This window comes from Podarcis pityusensis (assembly GCF_964106645.2).
Source record: "Podarcis pityusensis genome assembly, chromosome: 12".
Taxonomy (NCBI): Eukaryota; Metazoa; Chordata; class Lepidosauria; order Squamata; family Lacertidae; genus Podarcis; species Podarcis pityusensis.
This window is the reverse complement of record NC_138037.1, coordinates 41,445,618-41,465,996: the sequence shown is the minus strand read 5'-3', so window position 1 is coordinate 41,465,996 and position 20,379 is coordinate 41,445,618. Positions and strand designations below refer to the sequence as shown.

At 41.9% G+C, this 20,379-nt stretch overlaps 1 protein-coding gene across 1 annotated transcript in view; it reads right to left on the bottom strand.

Moving 5' to 3' along the window:
- UBE2E1 (ubiquitin conjugating enzyme E2 E1) overlaps positions 1-20,379 on the bottom strand; it is a 57,850-nt gene that overhangs the window by 11,889 nt on the left and 25,582 nt on the right. The window contains exon 4 of the mRNA XM_080975107.1: positions 513-645. Within this exon, the coding sequence (XP_080831233.1) occupies positions 513-645 (133 nt within the window). The remainder of the gene's footprint in view (positions 1-512; positions 646-20,379) is intronic.

Sequence of the window (20,379 nt, the reverse complement as noted above, 5' to 3'; positions counted from 1 at the left end):
GTGAGGTTACAGGGAACCAGACAGAGGGCCTTCTTGGTAGTGGTGCCCGCCCTCTAGGGTTCCCATCAGATGTCAAGGAAATAAACTATCAGACTTTTAGAAGACATCTGAAGGCAGCCCTGTTTAGGGAAGTTTTTAATGTTTGATGTTTGATTATATTTTAAATATTCTGTTGGGAGCCACCCAACAGGGGTATAAATAAATAAAAAATAAATTATTTCTTCTTCTTCTTATTATTATTACTACATACCTGCTTTCCCGAAGACAGCACCTGTGGCCACCGCAAACTCTTATGGGACCCCCTCCAGTCATGTGAGCCCGTATGCCACATTTTTTGTTTAGGTGTATTGTAAGGAAAGAGGTGGCCTTCGGCCACTCACTCACTTTCCCAGAATGCCCTCTGATTCCCAGAGATATTATGGGTATGCCTCGGAATACCTGTTTACCGTGGACCAACAAGTGGGAGCATCGCACACTGGAAGCAAACATTAACCGTGCATCACATTTCTTACCTTTGGAGGCTTGAAAGGGTATTCTGGTGTAAATGTGATATCGAGGAAGAAAACTCCGCCTTCGTATACTGAGCCCGGAGGTCCTAAGATAGTCGATCTCCATTCATAGATGTTGTCACCCTTGGGGCCAGCACTGTGAAGTCACAAGGGGGAAAGGAGACCTTTACCGAGATTTGCCTCTAATATTTAAGGAAAACAGTTCCATTTCCACAAAGGATGCGGGATATAAAATTAAGGCTGTAATAGAGGCACTGACAACAGTGTAGGGCACGGCTTGAGGGAAGATTTCATCTAAGCAGATTTCAGCTGTGGTGATGTTGAGGATGGAAGAGCAGGGAAATATTGCTGCTCCCATGGGCGTAGTCAGGATTTATGTTGGTGGGGGGCAGAACCAAGCTGTTAGTTAAGTATTCTTATTTATTGATTTAATTTGGGGGAGGCAGCTGCCCCCCCCCCACGCTCATGGTTCCTCCTTCAAAGTAAGTAAAAGGCACAGGGACAAGTGATTTAAGTATTCAGCAGCACGCACCATCAGTAAAACATACAATTTTCAGAAGTTTTGCTTTATTGGATGGAGAACTGTTACTTTCTATGTGAACAGATAATATAAAACAACAAAACTTCTCTATTTTCCCCAAGAGAACAAAAATGAACACCCAACGTGATTTTTCCCAAGCCAATAAATAACAGAACAGTGAAGAAAACAAACAAAAAACCCAAACCTACTAACTGCCAGATCCTAAACCTCTTAAGAAATTAAAACACTACCTAAGGAGCAAATAGGAGGCTTGGTAATTTTGTTTTCGCTGAATACATACTATCCTAGAAAGTTATCGTTGTTGCTACTGAATTTATGAATGGCCTTTCACATATGTACCAAATAAATTAACGAGTAAACAATTTTTAAAAAATTAAATACACCCGCTCCTCAGGATAGGCTTAAAATCAGAATCCATGCTAATGGGTTCACTGAATTAAGACGCAAGCTGAGAAATTTTTAGGCATTTGAAGCGGTAAATTAGCGAGTGAAGCTTTTTCCATCAGTGGGATGTAATAATGATGGGAGAAGCTTCACATTCTGGATTTCCTCCCATCACATAAATACACTGCCATCCCTTGTCATTGGCAAAGAAAGACAGAGGTCAAGTAACAACAACAAATTGTTGATTGGTTGCATTTATTTCCTATGTAGCATGACGGAACTCTACGAGGCATGCATGGGGTTTCTGTGTAAGCACTGACCAAACAAAGCAAGATTGGTGCTTCATGCACCTTCATCATCAAAATCATTGATTTATACCCAGCCCATCTGGCTGGGTTTCTCCAGCCACTCTGGGCGGCTTCCAACAAAGTATTAAAAATACAATAAAACATCAAACATTAAAAACTTCCCTAAACAGGGCTGCCTTCAGATGTCTTCTAAAAGTCAGATAGTTGTTTATATCCTTGACATCTGATGGGAGGGCGTTCCACACAGGCGGGCGCCACTACCGAGAAGGCTCTCTGCCTGGTTTCCTGTAGCTTTGCTTCTCGCAGTGAGGGAACCCCCAGAAGGCCCTCGGAGCTGGACCTCAGTGTCCAGGCTGAATGATGGGGGTGGAGACACTCCTTCAGGTATACTGGGCTGAGGCCATTTAGGGCTTTAAAGGTCAGCACCACCACTTTGAATTGTGCTCGGAAACGTACTGGGAGCCAATGTAGGTCTTTCAGGACCGGTGTTATGTGGTCTCAGCAGCCACTCCCAGTCACCAGTCTAGCTGCCGCATTCTGGATTAGTTGTAGTTTCTGGGTCACCTTCAAAGGTAGCCTCATGTAGAGCGCATTACAGTAGTCCAAGTCGGAGTTAACTAGAGCATGTGCACTCTGGCAAGACAGTCTCAGGGCAGGTAGGATCTTAGCCTGCATCCCAGATGGAGCTGGTAGACAGCTGCCCTGGACACAGAATTGACCTGCGCCTCCATGGACAGCTGTGAGTCCACAATGACTCCCAGGCTGCGCACCTGGTCTTTCAGGGACACAATTACCCCATTCATGACCAGGGAGTTCTTCAGACTTGACTATGGACCAAGAGTACTTTATAGAGGAAGTATGAGGAGAGCTGCAAGGCAGAAGCCAACTTACAGGCTGAACATACATTTTTGAAATGGAACACAACAGCTAAGATACAGTCACACCTTGGGTTGCCGACGCTTCACGTTGCGTGTTTTCGGGTTGCGCACCGAACTGAACCCGGAAGTACCGGAACGGATTACTTCCGAGTTTTGGCACTCACGCATGCGCAGAAGCACTAAATTACGCTTTGCGCATGCGCAGAAGCGCCAAATCGCAATCCACGCATGCGCGGACACGGCACTGCGGGTTGCAAACGTGCCTCCCACATGGATCATAATCGCAACCCGAGTATCCACTGTACTTTACTTTCAATAGCCTTCCCTCTCTTGAAAACTTCACAGTGAAATCAAGCTTGGAACATCAACAGTCCTTTTCCCATGTACCCTAAAGACTCATGATACTCCGCATCTCTCCGTTAATTATTTCTCTGCGTCTTGTTCCAGATCTATATACTCTCTGAAGTTACTGGAGATGTAATGGGCTGTAAACATTACTTTACTTGCACGATCAGCCTTGACAGACACCAGGGCTAGCTGTGTAAACTTATTGAGAAACAGCTCTCTTGAGTACCCTTAGCCAACAGTCCAAGGAATCGTGTAAATGGGATGCTGCTGAATACTACTACCATTGCCTCAAACTGAATTAGGGAACTATCTCCCGATGGAACTACAGTGTGGAACAAGTATTTGCGATTCATTAATACCAATCCAGTGCAGCTACATGAAAGCTGGGGTTGTCAACAAGGACTCTTAATGCACAAGGGAACTTGGCTACCCCCCCATGCTGTCACTTTTCTGTGGACCTGTTTTAGACAGTTTCTAGTTGCCAAAAGCAAAGCATCCCCAACTGGATAATGTTACTGCAATAATCTCTCACATCCAAATCAGAGTCGACTGTGCATGCCTGTTCCATTTCCAAATGGATCCACAGTGGCCATAAAAAGGAATATAGATATAGATATAGATATAGATGATATAGATATATAGTAATATTTTTAATTTGATTTTACAAGCATAGAATTATAACAATACCAAATGAATATCCACATTTGGAATACTATATTTCCTCTCCACAGAACGTTAAAATCAAATCAGACAACAAAAAGAAACTGAGAAATCAGAGTTCAAATCCATAATCATCTACACATTTAGCAGGTATATTTTGATGAAAGTTCTTCAGTTGCAAATGGGAGTATGGGCTATCTATGTAGCAGGGCATTAAAAGTACTCTGCATGCTGAAAGAATTACAAAAAACAAACAAACTATTTCTCATCAAAATGAGCAATGAGCAAGAGTCTTCGTCCACATAAAATTTATGACTTAAAACTTAAAAATGAAAAGAATGGAATAGGGATATGTATATATGGGCATACCATGTAGAACCACTAATATTCACATTAAAAGCTACCAAGGCATTTAACTTTTTTTGTTACAAACCCTTTGATAGCATAGGTGAGGAAACTTTTTTCCTGTTGCGGGCTACAGAATTGGGGGCCACATGTTGGAGATTTCCAAGGCTGAAGCCAAAAGTGGGAGGAGAACCCCACTTTCTCTCTCTGCCCCTCTCTCCCCCCCCCCCATTCCCCACCCCCAGCACCTGCATGGAATTAGCCTGCCCGTGGTACTCGGGCCAAAGGCTGCTCACCCTTTAATGAAATAGCTGCTTTATTGAAAAAAGCAATAGTATTTCCACTGAGTGTCACCAGGCTATCTGTAGCAGACACATTAAAATGACACCGTAGGTGAGGCATTACAGATATTCTGGTAAATCCATGCAGATAATCCATTTCACATGAGATTATGTAGACACATGAATACAAAATTATACCTTTAGGAGCTTCAGTCATTACACTCAAGTTAAGCTGAATGTGCCATACTATCACATTTCTATCAAGCTGTCAAACACATGGCCAACTTAGAGAAAACTAAAGTATTAAAGCCAAAAAAAGAAAGCTAACGTTCATTGTACTTTACGGCAGCTGTCAAATATTCTCTATAGAGCTTGTGAGTTTTTGTGGGGGAGGGGGGAATATTTCAGATTTATTTATTCTGGCATTTACACCTTGCCTTTGTATGAAGAATCATATTCAAGGCACAATATATATGAACCTGTGTTTAGCTATGACAAACAACCACTTAGTGCATATTAGGTAGAAATAACACCTGAGCATGAATGTCATGTGCTTTATTCTGGATCATTACCATTCCTGAAAGAGAGGGATGGCTCTGTGGCCTTGATAAAAGTGAACTACATATTTATGCAATATTTTTCATGTTATTTTTGGCCAAACCACATTCACTGTTAACTTCTGTGAGCACATACGAGAAACCATCCCTAGGATTTGCATCTTCTATGCAACTTGCAACATGACTATCATTGGAGGGCAGAAAACCTTGACAAGATGGATGGCCCCCTCCCCGAGTACAAATACAGATATTCCTGATTGTACAGTGGTACCCTGGTTTACAACCATAATCCGTTCCGGAGGTCCGTTTGTAAACCAAAACAGGTTGTAACCCAAGGCACGCTTTCGCCAATGGGGTCTCCCCCCCCCAAAAATTGTTCGTAATCCCAAAAAAATGGGTTGTAATCCAAAAAAAGGTTGCAAACCGGGACACGCACTTCCGGATTTGATGTGTTTATAATCCAAAATGTATGCAAACCAAGGTACCACTGTATTGTAATCTTATTCTGCTCTTCAGTTGAAAACAGCCTTTGGACGTAGCTAAGAGCATTTAAAATCAAACCACAAAAGAAGCCCTTAAAATCAAAAACAGTTCAGGGAAAGGTTCTCAGGAGGTTTGGATCTAGACATGATGGAGGTACCGGGATGGTTGCCTTCCCTATCTCCAAGGATCACAGACTTGAAAGCTGACACTTGTTTGAGATGTACGGGCAGACTTTCAGCAGACCTGGGTTTAGGAACAACAGAGAGGTGCCTATGAGAGGTTTTGCTGTCTACCTCCCACCTTAGATTTCACAAATCACCAAATCTGAGCTGGCATGAAGCCTATTCCTGTACATATGTGAGGAGGAGGAACCAGTTTCCAGTTGTTCTTCTTCTAACTCTTCTTCCACAACAGGTTTTGCACTGGCAAGCTCTGAGCCACAATTTGACAGCTTTTTCATCGTTGTGTGTTTTATGTCTGTTTTGATTCTACAGTGTTTCACAGCCAAAACCTCATGGAGTTACGATAAAGAACTTGACCAGCCTTGATGGGTCAAAATGATGCCTTATGGCCATTAATTGCAAAACACCTTGCTTGAAAACAGTAATTAAACACTGATAGGATTTTGTTCTTTTTGATCGGTCTTAATTTTAGGCTAAGTGTAGAAAATCAAGGGGGCAACCTTTTGCCCCCCCAAAAAAAACTCTCTTGGAAAAACAACACCCAAACACCTTTAGACTGCTGTGCTCCGGCAGCCCAGGAGAAACATGCCAATCAATCAAGCGACAAGCAAAACACGGAATAGAGCAATGTTTGTCCACTTCCATTACACACAGATCCATGCTGTTCTTCAGTGCCAAATTGAAATTGATGAATTGTCTAGGGAAGAAATGTCTTGAAGAAGCATGGGGGAGGTGACAAAGATTGGGGGAAGAGGCTTTCTATTTTCTGACTTTAACGTAGAGTGGAAGTAGGTCTTAAGCTATTATTAAAATTAGTCAAATATACAGTAGTTGTCCACCCACTCGACAGAAATTTGTTCTAGGCTGATTTTAAGACATCAGAAAGGAATGATATCCCGATGCCTATACAGCAGGCAGCCTCAAACTTGGCCCTCCAGATGTTTTGGGACTACAACTCCCATCACCCCTGACCACTGGTCCTGTTAGCTAGGCATGATGGGAGTTGTAGTCCCAAAACATCTGGAGGGCCGAGTTTGAGGATGCCTGTAGAGGAACAACTTCTGGGCTTATTTTACCAGACATTGAGAGCACAAGGTCAGTGAAGTGACCCCTCTGTGTTAATCAAGGAGCAAACTTCTCTCTCTCACACACACACACTGAAAATAGCATGAGTGTGCAGCTAGATTTCTGATGGGAACTAATAGCCAATTAATGTTTTAGCAGCTAAAATGCTTCAAGATGAAGCAGAGAAGACAGGTAAATGGATATACCATATTGCACCACACACTCGCCGGGTTGCAAATGCAAAGGGAGGCATGACAGATTGAATCTGCTATTATAGTTATCTGAGCTATAAAATGGACCATATATTTGTATATTTGCACTATCTTAAAGCATTATTTAGACTACAATGGCTTTCGAAAAATATTGATACAGCCAAGACATTATAAAGAGTAAATACTTCCGAATTCTGAGTTTCCTGGCAATACAATGGAAGGGAGAATGGAGGTGGGAGAAAGTATATGTTTGCACTGTAAAGAAACCTCTCTGAATTATCAATCAATGTAAAAGAGAAGACAACCTTGACTGGATACAGAATTGTCTATACTGTAGTGTAATGGAAATCGAATGGATGCTCCCATAGGTAGGAGGGGGAGGAGGAGATTTTCCTTCTTCCCACTACAGTTCCCTATTCCCACCCTAAAAAAAAACTGCTCTGAGGTTAGAGGACCCTCCAGTAGGTGGTACAGGGGGCTTTTGGGGGTGGGGTGGGGGTGCGATCACTAAAAATCTGTTCCTTTGCCTTTCTCTCAAACCTCTGCTGAGTCAGAGACCACACTTCCCTTTGTGGAAAGAGCAAACCGATTAAAAGTAAATTAAAAGACAATGAAGGGCGTGGACTTCAACTCTATAAACAAGCACTGAAATAAGATCTAAGCTATTTTCAAGCAGTTGTTGTGCACACTAGACCACATCTCTCTCACACTTACACGTTCCATGTTTGGCGCACGACAGCCAAATATTTCCAGAAATTAAGATACATGATTATAATACAGCGAGCCCTCGTCTGTCTTATTACTGCAGTAGAATAATCAGTTCTCTACTCTGCCATAACAATGCCTGTAATTTCTTTATATAGTGTCTACAAAGGGTTTAGGGATTGAAGTGAAGATGGAGAGGGAACGAAACTGGATATTACACAAGGCTCATCTATTATAAGGAATTATTGGTACTAATACCAGCTGGTTTCCCCTTGGCAGATAAAGCACTCGGGAGCGCATGTGAATCTGCTATGCGCCTGTGTTTTTTCGTGGTTAGTCGTACGTGTTACTGAATTACTACTGCCCTTAGAGGACCACTTGGGTTATGTGGCAGGGTATAAATATATTAGAACATTAAAAAAAAAAAAAGCGCACACACAATTGAGCAATTACTTGAGAGCAGCTTGATATTCACAAGGCAGCAGCTGAAGACTAGAAAGCAAATTAGTTTGGCTGTTAAGAGCATAGACTAAGAGCCAAAGCACACAATTCAAATGTCACCTCAGCAATGAATTTAACGGATGGTCTAAGACAAGCCATTATGGGCCAGAGCAAAGAAGAGAGAAAGCTAAACAGTGATATGTGAACGGCCCTGAGATCTTTTGATTAATTATAAATTTAATTCATCATCATCATCACCACTGATACTGGCCTACCTTTTTAGGCTGTTGTAGGGATTACCAAGCTAAGCTATGCAAAGCAGTTTGACAATGTAGTCAGAGTGCTATATAAATACTAGCATTACATTATTATGTGCAATAGCACTCACACAAATTGAACTGTAATTGAGAATATTTTTCCTTTGGTTATAAGCAGCATGCTTTTTGAGGTGCAAACAGATTAAAAAGCAAAATACTTTTGTGAAAAGGCCAATTCAATGGCACAGCGGTTTTAAAAAAATAAAATAGTTCAATTTCTACATCATACTTAAAGGCTTACAAAATACACAGCCTTTTTTCTGGGTGAGGTCAGAAGGATGGCTAAGTTATTCTCAAGAGTGTACTGAACCCTCTACTTAGTCCAGCAATAATCACTTCAATTTAGAAGCAAGCCCTGGTAAAAATGGTTCGGGAGAAATTAATCCATTTAGTATTGGCTTTGAAATAGAAAATAAAATCAAGCAGTTCTATTCCACAAGGGGCCCCTAATTCCTCAGCTTGTCCTATTCAATTCCAGAAGCTTATTTAATATATAAGCAACAGTGCTTCACCTTACAATTTTTTTTTTTAAGAAATCCACAATTATAGCATACATTCCATAAGTTATCAAGTTTGCATCAACATGCAAAGCCAACTCTTGAAACAGCAATGGAATAATTTCCCACATTTTTTAAACAGCATTTCTAGCTTGTTGTTCTGTTGAATATTTTCAATCCCACAACAAGGGACAAAGTAATAAAAATAAACATAGGAAAAACAACAATAAAAAAAATCACATAAACAGGTCCAATAGGCAACAAATTAACAATTCTGTTGTTTGGTAAACAAGAATAACTGCAATGGCAAAAATTAAAAATTTTCAATTTAACTATGTAAAACATATGCAAGACATTCAAACCTATTAAATACAGTGGTACCTCGGGTTACATACGCTTCAGGGTCCGCTAACCCAGAAATAGTACCTCGGGTTAAGAACTTTGATTCAGGATGAGAACAGAAATCGTGCTCCGGCGGCGCGGCGGCAGCAGGAGGCCCCATTAGCTAAAGTGGTGCTTTAGGTTAAGAACAGTTTTAGGTTAAGTACGGACCTCCGGAACAAATTAAGTACTTAACCCGAGGTACCACTGTAACTGATTAAATAACCAACCAGTGGTCTTGAAAACAGTCTCCCCCCCCCCATTTTCCCCCCCCCACTTATAGCAGCCCCCTCCCTCCCTCTTTGTCTCTCACACTCTTGTGCATGGGTAGTCAAACAAAGGCCTGGGGGCCGGATTCGGCCCAATCGCCTTCTAAATCTGGCCCGTGGACGGTCCGGGAATTAGTGTGTTTTTACATGAGTAGAATGTGTGCTTTTATTTAAAATGTATCTCTGGGTTATTTGTGGGGCATAGGAATTCGTTCATATATTTTTTTCAAAATCTAGTCCAGCCCTCCACCAGGTCTGAGGGACAGTGGACCGGCCCCCTGCTGAAAAAGTTTGCTGACTCCTGCTCTTGTGCCAAGAGACTCTCACTCTGTGGCTTTTGAGCAACTTAGCGATACTCCAACCCAGACAGGCTCTCACCCTGAGCAGAGCTATGAATTCCTGCTTCCCACAAGCATCCGCAGCAAGAAACTCCCTCTCCTTGACCACTGAAGCAGCAGAGCTACACACACACACCAAAGTGGGGTGGGGTGGGAAGAGAGGGACACTTGGTTTCTCTCCCCATTTCCCAGACCCAAAGAAGCTCACAGGCCTCAAAGATCAGTGAGGCTTCTTGTGAAAGATGCGGTGGTGGATTTGCCGACCTCTCCCATCTATTTCAGATTCTAACTTCCCCTACAAGTTTACAAACACATCGGTGTTTTGCCTTATTCCACATTTCACCTGGTGTCCCTTAGCAAATGGATAAATCATAAAAATAACAGGCAGGTAGAAAACAAAATTAAAAAATGTGCGTTGAAAGGTTGAAATGATGCTCACTGAGCACAGGAAGAACTGCAAATATACACATGCTTTTATTGCAAGAGATAGTATGAAAAATGTGGCTATGTTATTCCCTATGTCGCCAGGTAAAAAGCTATCCGAAAAACATGGCACAGCTCCAATACAGTCTGCTGAGCGTGAGGTTTACACTTTGTGAGATGCCCACATGACGCTAAGATAATACGCAGCACAATCCCCAGGCGAGCTTACTCGGAAGTAGGTCCTACTGAGTTGAAAGGGACTTTTACTCCTGCATGTGCACATTGGATTGCAGACTTGAAGTAAAAAATCCAGGTTGGGCTGCATGGTCTCAGGGTGCGGTTTGAATTTGGGCGTTGAAAACGTGAGGCAACCAAATTTCCTGGGAACCAGATTAGATCGTGAGTTGCCAACCTGGTGCCCCTGGGGAACCATGGAACCCACAAAGGCTTTCGTTGGTGCCCCTAGGCTGTGAGCTTTTAAAGTAGGTCTCTAGGCCTCTTAGAAAGTTATGATGCCAAATGTGGAGGTAGCCTTCTAAGCGAGATCTAGGAAATGAGACAGCCATACTGCTCCCACCTGTCAATGTTTTTGGCCAAAGACCAAAGCAGAGGTGTGACTGATTAATGAGTTCTTTGGCCATGAGGCAAGAGGAATCCCTCCCGTTTACTGCAATTTTCCTGCTCTTGTCTTATTGTCCTTGGGATCTCTATAGTTTGTCACTGTTTTCCCCCTTAGAAACCATCAGAAGTACATCTCCTTGGGTTTAATAGGGCTTAATTTATTAAGTATGGGATGGAGGTAGTGATGTGGGTTAAACCACAGAGCCTAGGGCTTGCTGATCAGAAGGTCGGCGGTTCGAATCTCCGCAATGGGGTGAGCTCCTGTTGCTTGGTTCCAGCTCCTGCCAGCCTAGCAGTTCAAAAGCATGTCAAAATGCAAGTAGATAAATAGGTACCGCTCTGGCAGGAAGGTAAATGGCGTTTCTGTGCTGCTCTGGTTCGCCAGAAGCGGCTTAGTCATGCTGACCACATGACCTGGAAGCTGTATGCTGGCTCCCTCGGCCAATAAAGCAAGATGAGCACCGCAATCCCAGAGTCGTCCGCGACTGGACCTAATGGTCAGGGGTCCCTTTACCTTTTAATCTATTAAGTGGGTACAGGATGGCAGCCTAGGCTTTGCTTTAGGGTTGATATTGGGGGGGAAAACAAGGTTCTTGGGCCTATGGAAGGCAGAAATCAGTTAAGCCTTATCTAGTATGGAAATACAATTATGGGGAAAGCTTCACTATGACTGTACAGTCGTACCTTGGTTTTTGAACGGAATCCAAAAACGTCTGAAAACCAATGCACAGATTCCAATTGGCTGCAAGAGCTTTCTGCACTCAATCGGAAGCCGCGGCGGACGTTCGGCTTCCAAAAAACGTTTGCAAAACCGGAACACTCACTTCCGGGTTTGTGGCGTTCGGGAGCCAAAACGTTCGAGAACTAAGCTGTTCAAAAACCAAGGTACGACTCTACTCTCTCAATTCTGTGTTATACCAGGCCGCCCAGCCCCCGAGCCAATTTGTGTTATTCCAAGGAATTTTGTGTCTGGTGCCTTCAGCACTCTCTCAAAGTCCAAAATGTGCCCACCGGCCCAAAAACATTGCTTCCCTCTAATCCAAGGGTTGCCAGTCAGGGACACCAGCACAGAGGTTGTTCTTGTTGCTGCTTTCAGTTTGTTGCCTTTCCTTTCATGCAGCACTTAAGTGAGAGGTGCTGGGGCCTCAAAGCTTGCCTGAGAGCCATTGGCAAGATGCCAGTTACCAGACCCAGTTTTCAGGTGTCAGTGCTGTTGTGGTTTTGGGACCCCTAAATATAGCTACATAACAGTAGTGTGGAAAGAAGGGAGATGTAAAGAAGAAAGATGGACCACCACAAAGTACATGAAAGACTGTTCAGCTTTCATCAAGTGCATGTACCAGAAGTAAGGGAAGTTTTCAATATTTGATTATTTTATTGCAGCATTATTATTATTATTATTATTATTATTATTCAGAAGTTAAGAGGGCTTGTGTGGGAAACAGCAAAACAGAAAACAATACGGAATATTGCTTGCCCAGTAATTCATGCTACTTAATATCAACATATAATAACAACAATTTTAACATAGAAGCACATAACCAACTTGTATGTAAATGCTCGTTAGTTTTTAAGCAGAACAGATCAACTGTCTCAGTTGCAAAGTACTTTAAATAGCCAATATCAGGGGTGGGGGTGGGGAGCTGATATAATCAGTACTGTGATCTGTAATAAAAACCTGCTTAAGTTAAATTTTCAACATTCAAGAGTAGACCTGAACACTTTCCCCAAACACTGTTTTAAAGGACCTTTTTATTCTTAATTTCTTGCTTAAACAATTAAGAAGTAAACCACTCAAAGTGGTTTTCTATTTTCTATCACAGGAAGGAAGATCGTCTTCTTTGTGTTCGCTGGGGGTTGGAGTGGAGGAAAATAAAAGCTAAGCATCAAAATAATTAAGTTCTATAATCTATATTGTACTCCTAATTCCTGCAAACTTGTTAATATGACCACTACGCCTCTCTCTTCAGCAGGGGAACAGCAGAGCATGCATGAATTTGAGGAGTATTGAACTCCATCCTTAAGAAAGGCATAGGCACTGTAGTTTGCTTATCAGATCTCCCACTCTTATCAGATTTCACTGTTAACAATTAACATTAGTAAACACCAGAGAGGTAATTATGCATTACATTGTACCGGGTAAATTGATAAAACCCATCAAACTCCACAAGGAACTTACTTTAGACAAGACAACAAATCAACACTCATACTGTCTCTGGAGTCAAACATAATGCATATGAGAAACTCTTCAAGGAGTTTTTACACCAGTAGCTCAGGGCATCTGCTTTAGACATCTAATGAGGAATATGCTGTTTAAAGCAAAAATGTATATTGTGAAGGAATGAGGCGGTATCGCACCAGCTTCAGTAATGGTACGGACAGCTGCAGTCTAAAGTAGCCATGCCTGCCTGCTATAAAAATACTGTGCTGCTTTTAAAACCACAATTGGTTTAAAATCTATATAAATCCTTTAGCTCTGCAGAGGCTCTCGTGCTTCCCACAGACCTATTTTAAATTTATTTTGAACAACCCCCACTGTGGTTAACAGCAGATTCCACTTGTTAATCTAGCCCATCATTTCAGAACTGGCTACCTGTATTTTCTCAGCCAGCTTAAAGAAAACACCACCGAGAAGCAAGCTACACTTTTCCAGTAAAGAGTGTATGCCAAATTAATGTATTATAATCATAGCATAATAGGATCCAATATTCCTGTGGGTGTGGTAGACTTTAATAGCACTGCTTCTATTAATCATGCACATCAAAGTTTTCAAGCATCGTCTTTTACTTTTTCACCCTAATGAAACAAAATCTATTATCATACTTATTTCCTCTCAGATTACCTTAGAAATACTTCCCTTCCTATCTGTCTGCAGAATAGCTGGAATACAAAAGTACTGTCATAAGAAGCAAACAAACAAGCTTTCAAAGCAAGCAAAGATAAAGTTAATAGTGACAACTTAGGACGTGTGCCAAATACTCACACTTTGCCTTATTTTCACGCTGCGTATCGCAATAAAAACCAAGAGCCTGGTGACAACTTTACAAAATGAACAAAAGCGAAAGCTTTCATAGGCCACCTCCCACTTCACCAAACGCACCAAGAGTTTTCCTTGATTGACAAATTATATACAGCTCAGCAATGCAAGGGGGATCCATGTGTCTCACATCAGTACGCAGGGTTATCACTTTTCAAATACTGCATTTTTCTTTCTTTCTTTTAAGTCATTTTATTTAACTGCTAAGCACTCCACCTCCAAGCACCTAGCAAGTTTGGCGATAAAATGTAATTCCCTTTGTAGTTTAGAAATGTCACACGTACGATTTGGTTTCGCACTATTATTTTTCCAGCATGAAAAAACAGTTTGCTAGGAACAAGCCCTACTGATAGTCTAGCCCAAACCAAGCTGGTATGCTTACTGCAAATTTTTTGAATTGTGTAGGCATACGGGATTGTGCAGAAACTCAGGGAAACTGCTCAATTCATGTAAGCGAGGTGTTAATGCAGACAGCTACTGTATCAGTGACACTTTAAACGCCAGTAAACAAGACCCATGACTTGCCCCAACTACCAGATTTACACAAAGGTCTTCCTTCAACAAACATTCTGAGTGCAGGTCAATGTGCCTTGATTTTCCAGTGACATGGGGATAAATAACCCACACATGTATAAACAGAAAGTGCTTATTCTCAGGTAAACACATTGGCAGTGAGTCACACACACAGAATCAGCAAAGCTTTTTGAAGAACAACAAGAAGATGAGCTCTGTTGAGTATGGGACTGTCAAGGAGCAAAATACCATCCGTGAATCTCCTCTCATCAGCTACTACCTCTCCCTGTCCTTTTTGTACAACCTAGAAAAGCACACCCACAGTGTGGCCTCTTAATTATGGTATGTAATTTTGAACAATAACTAATTATATTATCCAGTGTACCTAGACCAGAGGTAATGCTTTAGGTGTGTAATAATGATAAGAGGCTGCATTGTTCTATTTTAGTGTAGCAACTGCGCTGGTAGGACTGCAAGTTTTAAAGCTCCACAGAATTCTTCCACAGATATTCTGGGTCAGACTCCATGTCACAACTAATGTGTGAATGCACCTCCATTATGAAAACTTTAATCTGAATTGTTTAGATATATAAAGCGAATTAAAACTCCGTATCCACTCCACATAAATGCCAAACGAGAAGCAACACTAGTCTGTGACTGGATGTCCCAACATCTTTGTTCGTTTTGGTTAAACACACCTGGAGCTCCTAGCCATGGCACTGGGAGATGGGTTTTAAATTCCCTGCCCTCACCCCCATGAGGTGCTATTAAGCACGAAGTTGGGAAACCCTTTCAGTATGAAAGTGTCACTTTCGCAGAATAATGAAAAGGGAATTCTTTGTGGATCTTAAAGAACTGTTTGGAGTATGTTGTGGCCAGTCATTTAGACACAAAATCTGTACCCTAACTGGCACAGCCCGAATAAGGAAGTTAGTAGAGCCAATCTCACTGAATATTAATTCATCGAATACGGCATGCCCCCACAGCAAATGCACTCAAGTTGCCACATACCCATCACACCCCATTTGAACGGAAGGTAGATGCCATCAAATTGGACCAGGGAATACCTGTATTAGTTGCAATATGCGGTAAGTACCCTTGGGATGCGGGTGGCGCTGTGGTCCAAACCATAGAGCCTAGGATCAGAAGGTTGGCGGTTTGAATCCCCATGACGGGGTAAATTCCCATTGTTCGGTCCCTGCTCCTGCCAAGCTAGCAGTTCAAAAGCACATCAAAGTGCAAGTAGATAAATAGGTACCACTCCGGCGGGAAGGTAAACGGTGTTTCCATGCGCTACTCTGGTTCTCCAGAAGTGGCTTAGTCATGTTGGCCACATGACCCGGAAGCTGTACGCTGGCTCCCTCGGCCTGTAAAGCGAGATGAGCGCCGCAACCCCAGAGTCGGTCACGACTGGACCTAACGGTCAGGGGTCCCTTTACCTTTACCTTACCCTTGGTAATGCCCAGAAACAAAGAAAAGGTCCAGAATCATCTCTCCACCATTCACTTACTGCATAAAAAAATTTAAAAGTCTTTCAATTGTTTTTAATAAGCTAAGCACATGACAGCCACATTCTAGAAGCAGAGAGATCCCCTTTGAAAAAAATCTTCCTGCCTTGCCAAGCTTCTATTAGTCATGAGAATGAGAAGTGCTGGGACAAACTTGCCTAACAAGTTGTGTAACTGTGTGTTAATCAGGCCAATGTTGACACCAATAAAGATTACACTCACCCCAAATAAAACCAGAGGAATCATCTCCTTTTACTAAAGAACGTAAAGTGTAATTTATGTGTGTGGGGTGGGGGGTGTATATATAATATTAATACATTCCGGGATGGGGGAGGGAATAAAAAGCTTGCATTCTGACACAATCGCTTGTATGGGAGGTGTGCACTAGCAGACTTTCTAGTGGTTGTAAAAACTATAGAGCAGGAAATGTTATTTTAGGGAGACCTGAGGTTGAACTAGTGTCAGAAGGGTTTACCCAAAGGACAGCAGCTCCCAATGCACTGACAGCATTTCACTGGATTGGGTCCAGGTGGAAGCCTTGTTCAGGCCTTATGCCTCATCAGGAAATCTCTTTGCATACATAGGAGGCACAGGGCCAAGCAACATCCCGCCCTGTGCTTCCTACACACGAGATTTTCTGTTCAGGCATATTGCCTGAGCACTGCTTGAAGTCACCAAAATCAATGGGCGTTAAGCCGTGTACCACTGATTTCTTATACATTCTCACCTGGGAGGAAGTCCCACTGAACTTTGAATTTGTCCCTGGCAAATTTCAAACACTGATAATGGGTCTCAAACCCTTGGTGATTTAGGGACTTCCCCTGCATGTTGAAGATCTGGTGGATTGAGTGGATGAGACCAAGAGTTGGTCCAGTGGTCAAGGAGGCAGTTTTTGCACATGCTGTAGAGCAGCGGTTCTCAACCTGTGGGTCCCCAGATGTTGTGGGACTAGAACTCCCATCATCCCTGACCTCTGGCCTTGCTAGCTAGGGGTGATGGGAGTTGTAGTTCAACAACATCTGGGGACCCACAGGTTGAGAAAGGCTGCTGTAGAGGGAAGTGAGGGTCAGGTTGGGTTTGTCAACCTGGGAAGGTAGCCCATCTTGGAGAAGGAAAACTCTGATCCTAAACCTCTGCTGCCTTGCAGGACATCTTCAGGAGAAGAAAAGGCTAAGGAGGAAACCTGATACAACTCCAGAGTGGAGTCCCTAAGACAGTTGGATGGCATATTGTACGCCTCCTTCTGCCAATTCTTGCAGACATGCTGGTGCCAAACTGCTTTGGACCATACCAGCGAAGCCGAGAGGAGGGTCTTGTCCTCTGGGCAGCCCAAGACCTCCATGCACCCTGCCCAGTTTTGTGCCCTGAGCAGGGCACTTCGGTGCTGCTAGCACAGCAGTTTGGCTTCACCCCAGGAAGCACACTCCATTGCCTCTTGAGATAGACAGGTGCCAATATTAATTTGGTACCCTAGGAATGCTTAACTGATACTACAAATTGGATTGAATATTAGTATGCCTTAGATTTCGTTCCAATTCCAGTGTTAATCACTGATAAAAACTCTTCCTCCCTCATTTCCAAACCTCAGTCCACTAATGTTAATAATTAAGCGACTTGCAACTCTCTCCTTAAAAGGCCGCAAGACCCTGAAAGTTTTGTTCATCTTATGTATGAAACGTTTGCTATCAGATTATTGCCAGCTTTTGTCTTCCTTATAGAAATAACATGCTTTTTTTGGTCTTCAACCCTTCCATTTTTAACATCTGGAGGTAACGGAACGCAAGTGCGGCCCCGACACGATAAAGGAAGGAAGAGAAGAAAAAGGCAACAACACGCAGGCAAGCTTAGTCCTTGCTTTCAAAGCGACATAATATATTCAGGGTAGTTTTCATAAGTTCACAATAAGAGAACAGCTACACAATGGATGTCTTGTCCGGGCGCCAAAAGATAACTAATCATTGCTCATATTAAATTTCTCTCAGCTGCTCTTAAAACTTTCCACAAATGAAGCAGAGCGACAAGAGATAGCCTTTTCTAAGAGCAGGACGTGTACGTTTTAACACTCCTCCGAGATCCTCTGACATAAATGTCAACTGCAATAGCCAAACCTTTTTAAACACGTTTACTGCTTCACCCCCTTATATTTTTTGCTCTCTGGGCAATTAATTTCATAATTTTAAGTGCCATCTAATAAAATGGCAAGATGCGGCAGTTACCCAACGCTATAAAGTGCTTGCTTCCCTCATCACTTTCTTTCAGAAGAGCAGCCATTTCTCCCAAAAGTGTGTACTTAAGTTTAACTGTCATGCCCCCTTGCTCGCCCCCCCCACAACTTATTAATTCTTAACAGGTTTTAGGATTCTATTCAACACTTTACAAGCCAACTCTATAGGGCTTTTACAAGCACCTCGCGGAGACTCTGTTCTGAAAGGAATACGAAGATAGGAAAGGGCCAATGGAGCACGGTTTTAAATATAGTAAAATTATGCAATTGGTACAGAAAACACACACACAGAGAAAGGGGGAAAGAATATTCGCATGTAAAACGTGCATTCATTACCCATTTTGAAGTACATTTTTATATGGTCTCAACTGAAAAAAAAGGCCTATCTGATTTAGAAGTCAGTAGCCAAGGGCTTGGTCTTGTTTTTTCTTTTTTTTTTTTAAGGTTCAGAATATAGAGAGTGCAAATGGGCGTCGCGAGACCATATAACACTGGTCTAAGAAGCACCTAGTTTATAGAGGAGGAAAACAAGAAAAAAAATATTCTGAATGAAACAGTGGATGTATGATTTTTGTGGTTCATGCTGTGGCCACAGACATGTGATCTGATGGTGAATTTGGGGTGACGCAATGCAAAAATCCTGAGGATCCATGTGGATCCGTGCTTTGTAACCACGTTTTTGCGCCACTACGCCCCCACGCAACAGTGGGTGCGTGATTTTTTTCCGTGCAGGCTATAGCCATGGACATGCTATGTGATCTGATGGTGAATTTGGGGTGACCCAATGCAAGGATCCACACAAATTTACAAAAAAAATAAAGAGATTGCCTTGCAAGAGTGTACTGACAAACAGACTACTGCTCAAGTGTAAATTATGGGAACTCTGAAAAAGTTTTAACTTTTAATAAACTGAAGCTATCTGTTTCACTTTAAGTAATCTACTGATTTTACTGGAAGACTGTGGGGTAAAACAGATAATTTGAAGAATTATCATTATCTTGTGCTTATCACAGGAATCTAAGATTGTGCTTTAGGAATTCCTGTTAATTTTGGACCACTGATTAAATGGGCTATGTGTGGACAAACATGCTACTCCTTGAAATAATACAAACACCTTTAGCAACCATGAACATTTTTGAGCAAATAGATTCTGGCCTTGATTTCATAGTCTTGACTCCAGACAGCAAGCTAAGCTATTTTCAAACTCTAATGTTTCTTTTACTATTAAGGTAACAGAACAGAAAACCACTAGCCTCTGCAGTAACTAGCAGGTGATGACAACTTGGAAAAGTACAAGTTTCAAGGACAATGTCATTTTGTTTAAAGTGACATATATGAGGGTACTGCATAGATGAATAAAACTGCATACTTTATTAGCAATACGAACAAAAGCGTGAACATGCTCATTTTTTGGAATTTTGTATAACTGGCCATTTTTTATGCTGCAGTGTAGTGAAAGCTGAATATATCTGATGTTTATCAAAAAGGCCAGTATTGCTCTTTTTGTCTTGTTGCTCATGTATACAAACAAACGAATGTGGGCTGAATGCTACCCCTAGAAAAGGGTGGGCTGTCACAAACACCACAGAAAAACTTAGAAGCACATGCAGAGGAAATAACTAGTGAGCTCAGGTACAGACCATGCATACAGACATGTACATGTAAGCATATTGTGCAGGAATTAAGCCTTTAGAAGGCACTTCAGAAAACACTAAAAGTAACTAATGGGGAAATACAGAGACTTGCAGGGACGGACAGACCGGGACTTGGTCTAAGGAAGCTGCAGAAAAGCACCGTTAACCACAACCAACCCCAAACCTAGCTGGTGTAAGGAAACAGATAATACAAGATTCAGGCCTTAGAGACAGGAAGCATGGAGCGGAAAGGGCACAGGGCAATATACACAGATCAAAAGACACTTGACTGACAGAAGGGACTTGCTCTCTCTGCCTCTCGTAGGCACAGGCAGGGTGGATAAAAATCAATGGGTTTTTTATTTTTAAAAAAAATTAAATCATTTTTTAAAATTTAAATTGGATTTTTAAAATAAAATGCTTACGGAGGAAAAAATATTTCTAAAGATAGTTTTCTCTTTAAGTTACATTGCAGTCCAAAGGCTATTCATCAGGAAATAAGGATTTGTTTGAAGTTTTTCATGTGTACTAAAACTCAGTCTTTTTTTAAAAAAAGTTTAACCACATCAGTTAACAAACATGGATACATACGCTATAATGTTATTGTTTTAGTTAAATAAACTGTTTAAATTGTTATTAAGGAAATGATTATTTTTCTCCTTCCAATAAAGTACAGCAGAAAAGTTGTCCAAATATAAACACTTATTAAACCTCACAA